A 19,336-nucleotide genomic window follows, 5' to 3' on the forward strand; every position below is an offset into this window, starting at 1 on the left:
TAATAGAATTGGAAACATACTTATTTAGTGAAATGTTACTTTTACTTAACTGTAATCCATAGGTTTTTATTATAGCAGGAAAACTTTAACCACTGAACTTTAGTTTTCCAGTTAATTTAACTTGGGGTAAAAGTCTTTCAGGTTTGTTAAAGACTGGCATAAAATTTGCATTTGTAAAATAATAACACTTATAATAAAGTTAAGTAAAAGCAAACACATGGAATTTGAAGTTTTATTTTATCATAAGTGGTTAAGTAAAAATTCCTATAAGTAATTGAGATATCTTATTGAATAAAATGATAAAGAGTTGTTGATGTGTTAGTCTTATCAAATTTCAGTTTTACTGGTTAAGTAGAGGTGACTTTTAGCTCAAAGTCTGGATTTTTAAAAGAAATAAGATTGTCTGCATAACAACAATTAAAGCAATACTATCCAGATTTGGTGACAATAAGTACTCATAAAAAAAAAATTAGCAAAATCTGATGAGTAATTAGAATGCATCAGAATTGTTATTGATCTATAATAAATATTGTAGCTAAATTCAATTCAATTAACATACATATAGTAACTGAAAATATTTTTGCATTTTTTTCTTCAAAGTAAAAGTTGGTGATAATTTTGAAGGTATTATACAAATAACAACAGAAAGAAGGTTAAAGACTTTATAAATATCTGTAAAGGATTTTTCAGTGATAAGAGAAGTAACAGCAAAAGAAATAAGTTAAAAATCATAAACAAGTATCTTGTTGTTATTGTTAATAATTCAATAACATTAGTTGAAGAATTATTAGTATTGATTTTAATGTTATGTATAAGATCAGATTAAGTTATAAACCAAGTGATGAAACAATAAATATTACTCAGCTGGGAATGAATCTGAATTTAATGGTTTTATGCCATTTATGGGTAGCATGAAAAAATGAAGATTCCAATCATGATGATCAGAGGGAAACTTTCAATTTTTTTAGTATTTTTACATAAGTTATTTAAAAACATTATTATTAATACTTTTACTTTTAGCGTAACTCATGTTAAAGTTTTGTTCTTTTAAGATAGAGCATAAAACATTTTAGTGTTGAATGCAGAGTTGCATCCACCTTTACATACATAGGGTTATTATAAATATTTCTTGAACTAGTGAAATTAATCTTTAAAAAAAATGATATAAAAGGTTAGGTTAATAGATAGAAATATTTCAGGCATTGAATTTATTTTTAGTTAACATGAGAAGACTTTTTCATTTATAGAAACACTTTTTGTATTTTTTAAATGTATTCATCTATGCATTTCATTCTAGTGATTTGAAAATAGTAATTTTGTCTTTATTCCTAGGAAATCTAAATTTAAAGCTTTTTCTTCCAGAATTTTTTTACATTCATTATCTTTTAAAAGTTTAAGATCACCTATGTGACTTGAGTGGGATTTAAAATGTTGACAAATGTCTTATAATTGAAAATTCAAGGATTGATTGGTACTTTGTACTTACAACTTAGACTTGGGTAAAGGTTTTTAACCTGAAAATAATGATTAGCAATATTCTGAATTAAGGATGGTAGGTTATTTTTGTTTGTTTGTTGTTAAGCTATCTCTGCTATGCTCACTGCAGGTATCAAAACCCAATTTTTTGCAAGAGAAAGTGTAGACAGATCACTTAGTGTTTTATGTTTGAAATCTGATACAATGAAGCATTTTTTTCTTTCTTCTGTGCATTGTGAAAAACACAAGTGTAGAATGATTATAAACCAAATCTAAATTTAATAAGGTCAGTAATTAAGTTTTTTGTTTGTGTATTTTTGAAATTAAAAAATAGTACCACTTCAGATAAGGCTTTAATCACAGCAATATTTAGATTAAAAACAGTATTCAAGTAAAAGTAAGTAACACTATTAAAAAATAGAAAGATTTGTCTTGGGTTTTACAAAATTCATTGGAAACAATTCATTTACAATTAATGTGATATTTGCCCGTTGATGTTTTATGCTTATGTAAAGAATGTGGATGCAGTTATGTATTTCAAGGTGAGTAACAACGTTATTTTAGAAGTCTTGGGTAAAACCTCGGGAATAGTGTCTTGTATATTGTAGCACAAGTAATTCTCTTTTCCAATTAATTTATAAGTTATTGACATTGTGTAAAATAATAATTTCAACATCAGTCAAAACATGTGCATGAAAATGAGCAATTTCATTCATATGACAAAAAAACCTTTGTTATATTGTGGTCTATGGAGTTCAATGGGTTGGAAGTTTGTCCTACATAATATAGTCTACTATCTAATTAGAATTTTTACACAAAGGTTTTCCAAGAAGCATACATTATTAGATTGCTGCCACAGGACAAAGTAAACACCTTTTATTTTTTAATACAATTATTTACTACTGAAAACTAGGTTTAAAGTTTCCTTGAAGCAGTTAACTTGGATAGAATTATTATTCCCAAAGAAATGAAATGACAAAAATTTAGAGAGGAAAGAAACAGCATCTCCTTGTCCGAACAAAAACAGTAATTAAGAACTTGACTTTGTTTCACATTTTATCTCAAAATTTGTTTTCTTATACTGTGTTTGTTCAGTGTTAGCATTTGGTATTACTTTGATCTGATAGTAGCATAGTGTGTGTGTATGTGAATTATAAAGCCCTCAAAGAAAGGTTCCAATAAAGTTACTCTTTCTATAAGTAATAACACTTATTTGTTTTAAACAAGTTCTAACAAGTTTACAAATTTCAGTACTGAACTTTTCAGGTGAAAATGTATGTTAATATGAATTAAGGTGTGGTGAATGAAAGATTCAAATGGAGGAAGATCACAAGATACTCTAATCTCATATGAAGGAACTGAGGGAAGTCAAAGTATATATCAAAACATGTATAGCATTAATACTTCAAGCACATATTGTTTCCTAAAAAAGTATATATTTACACATAAATATGATATTAGAACTCCAAACACGGAATATTTCAGTTCAAAATCTGTTATCAGTACCAAGTGAAATCATATTATGCTTAAGGAATATTGAATTATGGAACATCATTGATATGTATTGTTTTGGTTATCTTCTTGCCATAAAGACTGCTGAGAAACAATGTTGCTACCGCTGTCCAATTGAATGTCATATCTAGAATTGTATACGTTCCTGTATTCATATGTGAATCCAAATTAAAAGTGTGGGGAGTGTGCTACAAATTCCAGTGTCTAGTCTTTATTTGTGTTTGTCCATAATTCAAGTACCTTCTTGATACTAATTTAATTTATAAGTACTGTTAAAAAATATTGATTTAGAAAAAGTGTTTTGGAAAGGGCTATTTATCAGAATGGTTTCTTGTTTAAAAGCATTGGCAAAGATATTAGAATTAAGCACTTGTATTCTCTGATATGTGCACATAGGAAGATTAGAAGTCATTTGATTCAAGCTGTCAAAAGAGATAAGGGAATGAATAATTTCCTTTTAATAGTGTGACTGGTTTCCTGAAAAGTAAGGTTTGAAACAGTTATTTGAATATTTAAAAGATGTAAAAACAGTAAGGATTTTTTCAGCAATACTTAAAGTCAAGGATAAAACAAGGTTAAAGAGAATGCATGATTCCTAATGAATAATCACGTTACTTTACAAACTACTAATGATTTTCTTATTGAATTGATGGATTGCTTCATTTGTGCTGTTTTTATTAATTATGGATGCTTTCATTAACATTTTGATCAGTAGTAGGGTGTACTTTATTCTAAAACATTCTTTATCTAAAATAGAATATAACTTACAAAATGTTAGAAGATTAAAATATATTTTTTCCAATTATATTTGTTCAAGCAATAGGAAGATTAAAAGTTAAATACTTTTAATTTCTAAAAGATAAGGTTAGTTACAAAAAATGATTTGGATATGTGACACCCGTGTTTCAACTTTTAAAATCTTATTCTAGGTAATTTTCTTGCAATTAATTTCTTCTCACCTCATGTGAAAGAGTTGTGCAATGATTTAATTAATAACTTGGTGTGTGCTATTAATAGTTTCTTTGAAAGTTCTGATGAATAAGTTCTTATATGTAAAATATTAATGCAATGATTAAAATAATAATTTATATATATTGTTTTGAATTAGTAATTCCAATATAGTTTTATTCTTCATTGTAATCTTTGATAGATATATTAAATGTCTTGTGTCAGTATTCATTTTCATTGTTGTCGAGAGGGCTTGTTTCACTTTTTGTTGTATTAAAATGTTTTAATATAATGTTTCTTCTTGTTATAATTGCAAATTTGACCAAACAGTAATTACAGATTTAATTTGGATGCAATAATTACCATTTTTATGACATTTTATACTGTAGATCTAGAAAAGGAAAATTTGCTTGCTGAGTATTTTATTACTGGGACTACGTTTCCATACAGCTGTGACAACGATGGGTGTAGAATATGTAAATAAAATTTCCACATTGAGAATTACACACCAGAATTGAACAAAAACATTTTTTTTTGAAAATCCCAATTTAGAATAATGAACAAAATTTAGGCTTAGCTTGAAAAAGTAGATTTGAAACAAACGTATTTTATGTAATTAAAACTATAAACAAACGTTTAAATCTAGAAATGGAAATTAATACATCCAGTGAAAACTTTGATAATGCCATTTAATCAGATGAGAATCCATGTTTTTCTAAAAAGCAAATACTGATTAATTTTTGTAATGTAAGATTTTTAAGTTTTTACATATCATTGACCTTGGCAGCTCTTGTTGCAATGTTTTATGTTTGCTTTAGAAAAACAAAAATGCATTTAGATTTAACGACTTTGTATGAAGATTTCACTTTACATGGCACTGGTTTTTGCCATTCAACAAGAATACATTTGTTGATTTTTTTGATAAAGAGTGGCTTCTGTCTAGTTACACAATTGTGGTCTGTGATACAAAGATAACCTCTAATGGTGTTGGGATGGACACATTTGCAACAGTAGTGACTATTTATGTGGGCTGTTCTTCTCACATCTCCTCAAAACATGTAGAATCCACTCTGTTGGTTTTTTGGGGCACCCAGGCTTTAAGTAAATTTGTTTAATGACATAACCAGATTGACATCTTATTTACTGTGGAAAGTAGTATGCAATTTTCATGTGATGTCATGGAGATCATTTTATGTTTGTTTACTTACTTTTAGACTGTATGTATTGAAGTATTGTGGAATATACTAAACTTTTAAATTACAGGGTTACAGAAAAACAGTAAGGCTATTTTAAGTTTGTTATTTCGTACAGTATTTTTTGTTATTTTCAGCATTATTTGAGGTATAACTACTATTTTTATAAAAAACGTTATTCATAGTAAAGTAACTCATTATCAGATTCAGTTGAAGTTAACAAAATTGTTATTGAACCAATATTTAAGTATTTTCTAGAGATATAAAGCTATTGGTACCAAAGTGTAACTTTCTCCAAAGCTATAATGAAGAATTTTACAAGAAATCAAGTTTCTTGTAACTATTTTAGGGTAAGACACCAAATATTTGATTGTGGGTCATGTGTCTGACACTTTATGTAAAGATAACACAACATTATTGTACTTGTTGTATAGGCAGCACCAGATAATGACCAGAAGGTATCATGTTTTAAGTGACACTTTATGTAAAGATAACACATTATTATTATATTTGTTATGTACAGCACTGGCCTGTTATAGATAGTGATCAGAAGATATGTTTCAACAAAAATCCTTCAGTATAGGAGCAGTGTTTTGTAAATGTTTAAAATAATTGTTGTTTTTTGTTTTGTTTTCCAGTAGTAATGAAGGTAAAACTTCATAAGAAAAATTCTTCCACCCTGCTGGACCAAAAGAAGTTTGTAGCTTACTGGATAGAACAATTGGATAGAGAAACCAATGGAGGAAAGATGTCTCTCTTGATGGACTGTACTGGTTCTGATCTCTCAAACATGGTGTGGTTTTCATAGTCTATTAAGTCCAAAAACATATTGTGTAATTGAAATCTTATAATCCCAAAGAAAAAAGCACATAAATAATGTAAACATTTGTTATAAATTCCAGGTCAATGATGCAAACAGAAACATAATGGGTGATGTTTACATTTTATCCATAGGGGTTTCTGTTTCAGTAAAAAAAAAAGGATATGCAAATAAGATTATTACAAAAAAGTTATTCCAAAACATATTTTCCTTCTCTTACACTACAATTGTTACCCAACTGCCAGTTTCCTCTTTTGTCCAACTGAGCATTGACCTTATTTTTTCTTCCTTGTATCAGTCTGTTATACCCCACTTTACTGCTCTTGGATCTGTCTTGTGACACTTTCCACCGACATCATATGTTTTCTGTCCTGCTGCTGTAAATAAGCACCTTATTCAGATAATGTTGTCGCTTTTTCTTGACAAAGCATTCACTAATGTATTTTTCTGTGCTATGATCACTGAAGATATTTTGAAAGTTATTCATGTTACTCAGTTGATTTTCCTTTAAAATAATTCTCATTTGATAAGCCAATATATAGCATGGATTCTTGGATTATCATTTCCACTATGGAGGCAAATCAGGTCTCTCCTCTCCTTCTTTGAATGGGTTTTGTTTTGGGTCTTTCCCCAGTTGCTTTTCAACCTGCACTGTACTTCAATGCAGCCTCAGAGCCACCTGAAAGAACATCAATGAACTAAATATATAGCAATAAAAGGAGTCTGAGGCACTATCTCACTACAAATAAGGTCACTGACAGTCTCAACTGAGAATGAGCCTCCACCCTTGATTGTTGAGCGACACTAGATGTTAGGGTTGGAGGGTCATAGTAAACAATACTGTGCTGGACCTCCCTCCTTATTTACCATAATGCCAGTTCCATATGTTTGGGCACTCAGATTACTTTTTAACAAAAAATCTTTTCACACTGTATTTCATTTCATGAAAATATCTAATGGTTAATGGTATCTATAATATTAAGTCAGAGGTCAAGGAACTTTTATGAAAATAGTCTGGCAAAATGATATTCTACTGTGAATTTAATATAAAAAGTGAAATTGGGCTGTATGGGAAGTGTTTCTTATGTAGTTATGTTTATAGAACATTTTCTATAGTGTATTAACTTAATTTCATATAGAAATAAGTGCCACACTCATTCACACTTTTATTATTGCACTTGCCATTATATTTTACTTTTCATGAGTATTCACTTTGTATATTTTATGATAATAATTAATAAAAAATAAATCTTTCTACTCACCTTCTTTATATCAAATACGGTAAAAACTTTTTATCGTTATTATTATCCATAAAATAAAAAAATAATTGATTAATGTAAAGATTATAAAGAAATTAAAAAATGAGTACTCTAGTAAAATAGTAATTCAGAGCGATATTTATGATACTAAAAATATCTCAGATGAAATTAAACTCATTTTATGCACTATAGCAGGGGTTCCCAACCTTTTGGCACTCACGACCCCTTACCTAAAAGTTTGAAACCCATGTGACCCCCTACTTAGGGCTTACTATCAGCAGCTTAATTTTTCTTTTATTTTCTGTGAAGGAGAGGGAAAAAATATCTAAACAAAATATTTAAAATTCTGTAATTATTTATTAGCAAATTAAATCACATTGGTCCAACCTGAATTCACAAAAAGAACATATATTTCTTAAAATAATATTAACATAGGTTTGAACAGCTATCCAACCCAGCTAGTGAGATGCCTGATGTTGCATTTCAGCAGCAAGCTTTGAAATTCGTGGCCGAGCGTTTGTTAGAGCCAGTCTCATGTCATCTCCAACATCCAATCTGTTCCTATTCTTTGTTTTTATATTGACAAGAGTGGAAAATCCTGCCTCACACAAGTAGGTAGAAGCAAACGGAACAAGGACACGTAAAGCTATCATGCTGACTTTGGAGTATGACTGATACACAGCGCACCAGAACTGAGTCACGGATTTCACCTTGAAGAGATCACGAGCTGAAGAGTCGTTCCTTAGATCCAGAAATTCATCTTGGATATCATCTGAGATGCTGGATACATCAAGTTCAGTACAAAATGGGTTCCTTATCAGGGCCTCCTATTCCTGTGATAGCTCAGGGAAGTAACGCTCGACTTCCTTTTCCAGAGACTGAAGATGTTCGGTAATCTCATCCTTGAGGAACTGATCCAGTTGAATCTGAGACTCATCCGTCACTCCACAAAGTTTTTCAAACATAGCGAGGTTTCCAAGATTGGTTTTCCGACGCCAGTTCTGCAGTTTGGAAACAAAGGCCCGAAGACTATCTTGAAAAAGGAGAACATGTGTTTCCCTTCCTTGAAGCTTCAAATTGAGCTTGTTCAGCTGGTCAAAAATGTTGGCTAGGTACGCAACCCTTTTATTCCATGCTTCATCTTCGAAGTGAGCTACAAGATCTTTCCTTTCTTGAGTCTCCAGGATTAGCTTTATTTCATCTTTCATTTCAAAGACACGATTAATAACGTTTCCTTCCGACAACCAACATACTGCTGTGTAGAAGAGAAGGACTTCATGGTCAGCATTCACGTCTTTGCATAGTTCTTTGAATAGGAGAGTGTTGAGTGCTTGAGTCTTCACATAATTTACAATTTTGATTACAGATTCAAGCACTTCCTGCAGAGAGGCAGGGAGAATCTTACTGGCGAGAGCATATCGGTCAATCATGCAGTGGATGCCCTTTGCTTGAGGTGCTAGCTTCTTCACTCTCGACTGGAATCCTGATTTCGATCACAGCATAGCCGGTGCCCCTTCCGTACAAACCCCACACACGTTTTCCTACTGAAGATCTTCGTCTTGAAAAAAAGTTGAAACTTTTTCCATGACATCATCAACTTTTGTTGTGGTTTCAAGTGCACTGCAGAATAAGAATTGGTCTTTGATGTCACCTGAATTAATGTATCTCACGAAGACAAGCAACTGAGAACATGAACTTAGATCTGTTGACTCGTCGAGCTGAAAGTAGAACAAAGGGGAACCCTTGATTTCAGTCAAAAGCTGTTCCTTCATATCCATAGACATTTTAGAAATGAGCCTCTGTATAGTATTATTTGACAGGGATACTTGCTGCATCTTTTTTGCACTGGCTTCTCCAAGAATAAGATTTACTGCTTTCATCATGCAGGGTTTAAGAAGTGTTTCTCCAATCGTTTGAGGCTTTTTTTGTTTAGCAATTTCGAATGCAATATCATATGAAGCTTCCACTGCGGCTGCACTCTGCTGCTGAAACGACCCACTTCTATCGATTCTTTGGCTTTTAAGACACCGTTCATGCCGTTTGAAGAAATCCAAACCCTTCTTTGCGTGTTCTGGATGTTTCGTCTCGAGATGACGCTTGAGTTTTGATGGCTTCAAAACTCAGGACAACATGGCACAAAACACACTGTGGTTTCTCGATGCCGACGTTGGCGAGCACAGTGGTGAAGCGAATGTTGAGGTAGCATTCTGAGTATCTGCGCCGTTTAGTTGTGGACACAACTCACCTCTACTGCTTACTTATCTCCTTGTTAAAATAAAATAAAATTGTTGAATAATGAACGCTTTGGCAACTGTAGATCTTACCCTTACTACTTGTGGGGGGTGCAGGTAGAGTAATGATAGGGTAAGTATTGGGAGGGAAGGGAGCGTGGCCAGTCGCGCGATTCGTCATCCACCAATCAGCAACGGACATGTGACTCACGTCTCGACAGCGAGCACACACACACTTAGTAATCACAGCTAAACAGACACACAAGCATGCGCGTGCACTCACATACTCGCTACTCACTAGTACACACATACATACAGTTGCAGACACATACACATTCACTCACAGGCACGCATACATACACCCATAATATCACGTAATGACATTGAACTAACGTAGCACACGTTTTGCTTTGCACTGAAACAAAAAAAAATGTAAGAGCATGAAAATGTAATTGATGAAATAAAATTAAAGTTATCCCAAGCTACTTGTAACAAGGCTACGCGACTCCCCTGCCAAGGTTGGGAACCCCTGCAGTATAGATAAAGAATAAAATTAATCTGAAAAACATTTCAGAATTGAATATTTTTTTCAGAAATAAAACTAGAATGAGGATTTTCAAACATAATAGTAATTACAGGAAATTTTCTGAGTGCCAAATATGCTAAGTTGACTTAATATCATCTTTTGTTTTTTATGAGAAAGCGTTTTTGTACAAATAATGCCCTCTCCAGACAGAATTTAAATATCCATTCTTTCATTTTTTATTGATTCCTGTAGCATGAGATTAATGAGAAACAATTCCATGTAAAGTACTGCTTGAATTCTAATATTAATTCATGATGCTAGAACAACATATACAAAATTGCTAAACCCTATAACCTGTGTGTTTTGAAAGAGTGGGCCTCTGCTAATGATACTAACATTGATAATATTATGCTTCTATATTTTTTTTAGTTTTCTTTTCTCTTTTATTAAATAAAACAGAACTTAGGGTTTTGTAAGACACTCAGAAAATTAGATCTAACTGTATTGTAGGATATTCGTGTAACTTGTAACTGAAGTAATCTTTCAAAATTTGTATACATCTGCTTCTCCTGTTGGTAAATTTTATGCCAAAATATTTTAAAACTTAAATTATGAGGAATGAGTTGAGATTCTTATGTATATATAAATTGTTTTTGTTGTAAAAATTAGTGAAACGTTTTCATGTGTAGAAATGAGTAGTGAATCAACAAATAGATTCGTCTCCATTCCACCTTTTCCTCACATTCATGTTTAGGTGAAAAGTGAAAGTTAACAAATAAAGAAATAACCAGTTAGTTTACTTTATATTAGTTGATAATTAATTGTCATGGGGTGTCACATGCTATCCAAATATATAAAGCATCTTAGGTTATTAATGGTGAGGTATTATACCTCAAAACCATACCTTATCTCTCTTATACCCAAATCTCTTAACCTTATCCCACCATTATAATATTCACAGATATGTCAAGTCTCTAACTACTACAGTACACAAAGTAAGCTTCAGAGTTATGTTCAGTCAGTAATTATGAAAATAGGAGAATGCTTTATGAGCAGGCAATGTTATTTGAAAAAGAGAAATGGAACAAACTTGCATTATTCATAAGAACATATAAATTAAATGGTGGTAGTTTAATATTGGCTTCAGATAAACATTCAACTAGCTCTCACAAATTATTTGGTTGCTGTTTATCCTCAGCTTTTATTAGTTATGATGCAGTTGTCATCTTTAATGGTTTGGTTGCACAGAGAAGTAAGATGAATTAAGAAGTTTTTGAAACAACTAATTTAACACATATTTTATTTTAACTAAATTTCACGAAATACCAAACAATGTAAACATTCATAACATGTTATAGTTTGATATTTTTCAAAAAACGTTGTAGTGATTCTGCACAAGACAATGTGTCACTATGTTAAGATATTTAATTCCATTTGAGTCACAGTTTAATCCACAGATTCAAATCTGATATGTGTTTACACCCCTTTTTTAGAATATAAAATTTAGTTTGTTTAAACATATGAATACCAAAAACAAATATTTATTCCTTGCTTTGTAAAGGAATATTTAAGATCCATCAACTCCAAAGAGATAAAGAAGCAAAATAAATTAGTAAAACTATGAGTACGCTTATTTACTCAGTGCACTTCGAGAAAATGAAATGTCATTAGAACTAAGAACATATTCACAGTTACTGGCCCAATGAAGGAACTGAAGTTCCCATTGCACTAGTAGTATTAGTTTTATTGGTTCTCCTAAAATTATCAACTTGCTCTATTTTTCTATCTTTGAATATTATTGCTATATGACACATTATTTTTGATTAGTTTTTGTAGTCAGCATTGTAGCAGCTGAAGAAGGTTTTATTTGCTTTTCCTAAGATTGCTTTTTTTTTGTTTTTTGAATATTATTTGGTTATGACATATTCTCATTTGGTTTGCATGGTTAGTTGAAATGTGTATTTAAATGTCCATAATTTGCATTTTATTTTTGGTATTTTTTCCATCTTATTTTAATATTGTGATTTATCATAACCAGATATTTCTACTTTTGAATGGTGATTTGTGTTTGGTAATTGATTTTCTTATTCTTTTTCAAGTTTAGCAATGTAGCTTTCTTCTGAAAAATGATGTTTCAAAAACAAATATTACTTCCATCAGGAAAGGCTTGGCATGGCTGAATCCCCATTCCACCAACTGTGCTTGCTTTTTCAGCTTTGGGGGCATTATAATATGATGATCAATCTCACTGTTCTTTAGTAAAAGATGAGCTGAAGAGTTAGTGGCTGATGCTGATGAGCTGCTTTCCCTCTAGTCTTTCGTAACTAAATATAAATGGCTAGCACAGATTTTGCACTTGTGTCACTTTGTGCAAAATCCAAAACAAACAAACAGAATCAACAAGGGTAGAAAATGGTAATCACATTCAAGGAAAACAACAATAAACTTCAGATAAATGTATTTTATTCTACCTAATGTTTTAGTTTATATATTTTGAGTATCTTAAATATAAATTTGTGTTGTAACCTATGATATTTAAAGACCATTAAAAAAAGACTAAAACTAAACATTGTGTAGAATAAAAAAAAACGTTTATCAGAAGTTGTTTGTCGCCTTTCTTGAAAATGATTTCCATACTTCATTCAGCGCTGAAAATTTTAGAAAGATGGTAATCAATTGTGCCATATTGGTCTTCTTATATGAATATATTACTGTTTATTTTAAGAGGAGTTATTTGCATATTTCTAAGTGGATTTGCACATTCACATGTAACTCTAAGAGTTAATTACTATTCTGTTCATAAAATCAAATTGCACTTGTTACTTACATTGTAGTTTATGAAGTTTTATATGACTTTAATTCAAGTCAGAGCTGTAGTGACAAGGTAGGCAATATAGATAAGTGCCAAAGGTGCTATGCTGTCATGTTGATACTCTGTGCATTTGTAGGTGTGTTTGCACATTATTGACAGTTGATGCTTGTCAAGCATTATAATGTGTGCACACACTCATTGGAATTCAATTTGCAAGTGATGCATCAGTGACACCAGTGCCACAGCATTTGTTTTATAATAGGCTCTATATGAAAATGAGCAAAAATACTCAAGATTTCAAATCAGCAAAAGAAGAAATGCACATGAATTGGTGAGTCAATAATTTGCTAAATTTATGAAGTCATGGTTTTCTTCAACTGAAGAACACAAAATGGAAGAAGAGTTGATAAAGAATAATGAAGAATTGATAAACGACAAAGAATAATCGATAAACAACATTGAAGAATCTTGTAATTTACTGCCGTTAGCAGAAAAACCAACATAATATTGATGAATCTCAAGTTGAATTGGTGGACGTTAAGATATGTTCCAAATGAAAATACTACAATATCTTGTTGAAAGGGATGCCAGAGGGTTTTTCCCAATATCGACATTTTATTGAGAATATTCTTTAAGTTTTCTGTTGAATCCGCTTTGGCAGAAAGAAGCTTTAGTAAATTAAAAATTAAGAAGTAATGTTGAACATAAACAGGCCAACAACAACTTAATTCATTTGCAGTTCTTTCCATGGATTATGAAACAGCAAAATTATTAAATTTCTTAAGTAACTAATAACTAATATTCTCATTCTTAAAATCAGTACATATCAAAAACTATGAATGCCTAGTTTGGATGTTCAATGTGATATCTTTACTCCTGAATTACTTGGAATTAACATGGTGAACATTATGGTAAACTGTACTTATGTATCAGGCTGTTAGATATGAAATGTTGGATTTCCATGTGCAAATTTGAAACTCAATTTTTAGTGGGTGAAAGAGAAGCATTATTGTAAATTTGTCAGAATAATATAGTATAGTATTTTGTTCATTTTAAACTCACTTCATTCTTGTTATTTCAGAAACTAAGTCATATTTATATTGACTTTTGTCACTGTGTAGAAAATTGATATTTGTGAAATTTTCTTGCATGAGTTCAAACTTGGTCATAAAGTAGTGACAGTAGCTCATAATATCAACCATGCTTTTGGTGATGGCACAGTTAATGAGAGCACAGCACAGCGATGGCTTAGGAGATTTTGTTCTGGTAAGACAAGCCTTGAAAATGAGCTTTGGAGCTGCCTTTATACATCCATTAATGAGGAAGAACTGAAGGCTTTAGTTGAATCAAACACTTGCCAAACCATGAGAGAACTTGCAGACAACCTTAATGTTAAATATTCGACAGCTTCCCAACATCACGAAGCAATTGATAAGGTGAAAAAGCTTGATAAATGGGTACCTCACGAATTGATTGAAAAGCCATCAAACGAGATGAGTTGAAATTTGTTCCTTACTCCTTGCGCTCAACAAAAATGACTTGTTTCTCCATAGAATTGTCACCTATGATTAAAAATGAATTTTTTATGATAATCAACAACAATTTGGATGGTGGCTTGGCTATGAAGAAGAATCAAAGCCAGCTCTTCTCCCTCAGAAGCTTATGGTCAGTGTTTAGTGGTCATCATCAGGAGTGACCCATTATTCATTTTTAAACCCAAAAGAAACAATCACAGCAGAGAAATATTGTTGTGAACTGGAAATTATGCACTAGTATTTACCATGAAAATATCCAGCAATAGTTAATTTTAGTGGACTCATACTGCTTCATGACAATGCTCAACTTCATGTCTCATGCATCATTGTCGAAAAGCTAAATTAACTTCAGAATGAAATTTTAACTCATTTACTATATTCACCAGGTCATTCCCTGAGAGATTATCACTTATTTTTTTTAAACATTTGGACATTTTTTAAAGGATAAACTTTGCAAACCAAAAGTCTGTTGAAACTGCCTTCAAAGATTTCATCGCATCAAAGGACATCCAGTTCTTTGAAGGTGGCATTTATAAACTTGCATCTCATTGGTAGAAAAAGAAGAAGCTTATCTTAATTAAATAAACTAAACAAGAAAAAGATGTACTAGTTTCACATTTTCCTTTAAATATCTGGCATTTCACATCAAGAACTTGACAATTAAGAGTAGAAAAATAAATGGTTTAAAAGGATTTTTTTAAACATTATTGCTTTAACTAAAATGTATTGGTACCATAATTTTTGAGGCAAGTCCCAATTCCTAAGAGTAATACATATGGCATTATAGATGAGCCATTTTTGAAACATTTGTTTGAGTATCTTTGTCAAAATTATGACAGCAATTTAATTATGTTCTTCTAATTTATTTTAAGAAACCATTATAAGGTATTAAATGCTTTATTGAAAAGTTTTATTACCTTTTATAAAGCTACATCTGATCAAATTGTTTTGCTTTATTTCCCAGGTTACATATATTTCTATGAAATGCCTTTGTTGTTTAAAGGTATGTTTTTTGTTTTTTTGCATATATGTCCCAGCAAACATGTAACTAAAAATGTAGTTTACTTGAGAAACTCGTAGTTGCTATAGATTGTTATATTATGGCTAGGTCATTTTTACATATTTTTATTTTGTAATATAGATGCCTTGTATTTGCTTGTGATTAACAATGTATTTTTGGGCTAGGGTTGAATATGTTGATTAAAATTGGATATACTTTTACCAATACTGTTTTGCATTACATGGCAGGTATTAGATACTGTTATGTATCTATAAGTAGTTATTATGTAAAGTCTAGTGATTGTTATTTATTGTGGCATGAAATTTAACAGCTGGGATGTGAATCTAGAGCAAGGTTTATGTTAATCTAAATGTACAAAAAAGTTAATGTAATGTGTATAGGCCAAAACATGTACTTGATTCTATTTATTGCAAATATAGGGAAACTAAAAGAATAGTTACATTGTTAAGAAAGTGAATTCTAAGTGTAATTTCAGCAGACTTAGTTTAGGAATCTGACATAGTGCTCATCTTAGTCATGCCAAGAATGTACTTAGTGGATGTTTGAAGACACATTTTATTATTTCAGCCTTTTGGAAGATTCTAAAGATCAGGCTACCAGCTAAAACAACAAAAAGATTTAAGTTTATCAACAAATCGTCTATTAAAAATTATATAGCTCTTGACCAGCTGCCTCTCTACCTATGGGGTTCTGTATGTGTATTTTACTTTTAAAGTTTTTTATATTTTTGAATAAGTTTTTCAAATGCAAAGTCTTTGACAGTTATTTATTACTTTTTTGTCTGTTTTCATTCCTGTGTGTAAATATGTAATTACCAAAGAAAAACAAAAACTCAAAATATTTTCATGATGTAAGCTGTTAATAACAGCAGCACAAAATGTGTATTTAAATGACATGTTGAAATATATTGTTTGTATTTATAATTAAGCTTGACAGACTAACAGAAGCATCGACTTATATAATTAAACCATATGTACATCATTAAGGGAAGTTCATATTTTTTATTTAAACTTTGCTGAAGTGAGACTGAAGTTGTGTATATACCTGCAAATCAATTTGTAAATCATTGATTGAAGTTGTGTAAATAAAACTGTATCACTGCAGTATGTATTTATGAAAGTGTTTGTGTATAAATGAATTTTAAAATTTTCTAATTAAATACAGATCTAAAGGTGTTATTTAATGAGATAATGTATATTAATTATATGGACTACAATTTCCAATTACGTAAAACTGTATCTGACATGTTTCAATGAATAATGATAGATTTACTTGGAAAAAGTTACTGCAAAGATAATAGTAAATCAAGTATGCCATCGTTTCAGTGTGTAATAAAATGTTCATTGATTCAAACCAGCAATCTTATAAATATAAAAAATAGTTGTTTTTTTTTGTTTTACATAGTGTACCCTAGACTATGCTATCATTCAGGCTAATGGCAAAGAAAGTGAAAAAAGGCAAGTAATTAATTTATTGGGTCTTCTAATGTTTTTTTATTTTATTTCATATTATTTGCTCTCTTGGTTTAACATAGGGAATATGTAATTTACAAAAAAGTTTTAGTTCACTTGGTGTGGTAAAATTTGTTTATTGGATACAAAGTAAGAAAACAAATTTTGATATAGCACACACCTTTTCTCACAAGATTAGCTTTTCTTATTCAATGCTGCCCTCTGTGTGGGAACCTTATGCATACTACAAGCCTTCCACTCCCCTCCCTGATGAAATTACAATATCTCACCATGTTTCTTGTGTAAATTATCATGTGTCACCTCTGAAGCAATAGTAGCATGATATGTTCACATTACTTGACTCCCTCTACAATCCACTGTCGAACCAGCACTTCTCATTTGACACTTTGAATTCAGTTGTACTCTATTGTGTGGCTTGTGTTTCCAATATGATAAATAAGTTTTTTAAACATTAAGTGATTACTTTCTGTCTTTATTTTCATTTATTCCACCAATGATAATATTTATCAGTTCTAATCTTACCCCATGAGAAGGTTTTAGATGTGATTTACTCACCAAATATAGTCTGCCTTGCTTTAGCCACTTTAAACTCAGGGACACATCCTTGCTTACCCACTTTACTCTTGTGGGACTGAGTTACCTTTGCTTACTCTGGTTAGGACCACTTTCCTATGATGCTCTCTCTCACTCTGATATACCCCTTTCAATTTTTGGACTTTTGTCTTGACATTCCACATGTGTATAAAGAGAAGTTGTGCAGATCTGTATCTCATTATCATGGGTATCCTTTGGACACTTTCAGGGCTACTTCCTTTGTTCCCTCACCCCAGACTCTCCTTCTCAGTGTAGGATTCTAGTTAGCATTGTAAGAGGAGGTAAATACCATATCAGAAGTTATAAATTTCCTGCACTGAAAAAAATGTATTTCTGGTAGGTTCTTTCCTCCATCACACTTCCTCCTCACTACTCTGGACCTGATACCTTCTGTCAAACTTTGAAGTGATGGTGCAGTAGAGGAGGGAAGAGGGAGCAACATGCATTACATGAGCATATCATGCCACTATTAGTTAAGAGATGATGAATAATGATTTATTTAAGAGACATGTTGGAATATAGTAATTCCAGCAGGGAGGAGCAGAAGGTTTGTAGCATGAGTAAGGAAACAGTTCATATATAAAGGGCAGCACAGTAAGAGAGTAGCAAATCTCATATATATATAAACATGCATATAAGTTTATTGACCAATCATATCCCCACGTTTTCCTTTTTTCAAACATTATCATGAGTTGTGCTGAATTACACCAATTTAAACGAAATTTTAATCAAATTACTATGGATTAAGAATGTATACAGACATTTCTAAAACTCTAACCATATGTGGAACAATTAATGTTGGAAGAATAGGTAGATGTCAGTCTTTTTTTTATTGGTTTATTTTGTATGAAAAGTATTTTAATGTAAAAATGGTTTTAAAATAACTTGAAAATAAATTTCTCCCAACATTTTGTTGAAGCAGAAGTATTAAGTTAGATCTTTATTTTATTTTTTATTGTTTTTTTCTCAAACTACTGTATTTGTAAATATTAGCTTAACTTGTTAGAGAAACTGGTATACTATGACAGATACACAACTTGTTATACTTGTTGAAAAGTGAGTTTGAATCCACTGTTTTTGAATAAAGGTGCTTGATGTTTTTTGAATTTTAGGTTTGTTTCTCTGAGGAAGTTAAAATTCAAGGGTCAGAAGGAAACTTAAGCTTTGGGCAGGTAAATTTGAACAATTTCGAAAAATACAAGTCTTAAATAAAATGGCAAGCAGACATGGAAGAATATTTTAATCATCCATTTTAGATAGAAGAACCATCACTTGTTTTAATTTATATCAGTTGTTTGAAAAATTATTGTAAATGTATGTATGAAACTACTGGGTTGGAGAATAACTGGTAAACCCTGGAAAGATTTGTATTACACCATAGAATGTGTATTATGTTTTCAAAAATGGCAGTACATGAATAACTAATGAACAAGAGAATTAGTTTTGAATGATATTAAAAACAAAAAAGGTTTTCATTAAACAGTTTCTGTAGTTGACAACATAATGTTCAATATGCACTAGAACATACTTTAGTATAAAATGTTTCTTACTGCGTATATTAAACTTCATAAATACAGCTTATAGAAAAGGATGCTCCTAGTGATTCCAGCAACAGAGCAAGCTCTTCTTTTGTGAGCTATGAACCCGAAGACCAAGTAATTCCTCCCTCACCACCTCCTTTCCCAGGGGATACCATTACTCTTGGTTCATTATTGAAGGTCTGGTAAGTTTGAGTTCCTGTTGAAGGTTTTATTCTAATAAAATATTAGCCATTTTTGAAAGCATCAGCTTTTATTTTGCTGGAAATTCTGTAGACAGCTATTTATATTCAAACAGATACTCATTTTTAGTGTTGAAAACTCTGAAGATTGTTATGTAATTTGGTTCTAAAATTACATATGTGTGTGTTTATATGTGTTTAACACTTGTTTTCTTGC

The 19,336-nt window shown here is 31.2% G+C and overlaps 1 protein-coding gene across 2 annotated transcripts; it reads right to left on the reverse strand.

Annotated features, from left to right (window-relative positions):
- Nucleotides 1-5,915: 5,915 nt before the first annotated feature.
- Nucleotides 5,916-9,621, reverse strand: LOC143226234 (protein FAM200A-like). 2 transcript variants are annotated; one of them, XM_076456989.1, is made up of 3 exons: nt 7,212-9,621; nt 6,170-6,628; nt 5,916-5,938 (listed from the first exon to the last, which is right to left on the reverse strand). In XM_076456989.1, the coding sequence occupies exon 1, from the start codon at nt 8,636-8,638 to the stop codon at nt 8,036-8,038; it is 603 nt and encodes a 200-aa protein (XP_076313104.1). In that variant the 5' UTR covers nt 8,639-9,621; the 3' UTR covers nt 5,916-5,938; nt 6,170-6,628; nt 7,212-8,035. The 2 variants fall into 2 exon arrangements, with proteins under 2 accessions (XP_076313104.1, XP_076313102.1); XM_076456987.1 differs by lacking the exon at nt 5,916-5,938 and having other exon boundaries at nt 5,961-6,628.
- Nucleotides 9,622-19,336: the final 9,715 nt, after the last annotated feature.

The sequence above is a fragment of the Tachypleus tridentatus genome, chromosome 9 (assembly GCF_004210375.1).
Source record: "Tachypleus tridentatus isolate NWPU-2018 chromosome 9, ASM421037v1, whole genome shotgun sequence".
Taxonomy (NCBI): domain Eukaryota; kingdom Metazoa; phylum Arthropoda; class Merostomata; order Xiphosura; family Limulidae; genus Tachypleus; species Tachypleus tridentatus.

What these genes read in the sequence shown, in the direction of transcription:
- LOC143226234 (XM_076456989.1), bottom strand. Translation starts at nt 8,638, where the DNA reads ATGATTGACCGATATGCTCTCGCCAGTAAGATTCTCCCTGCCTCTCTG.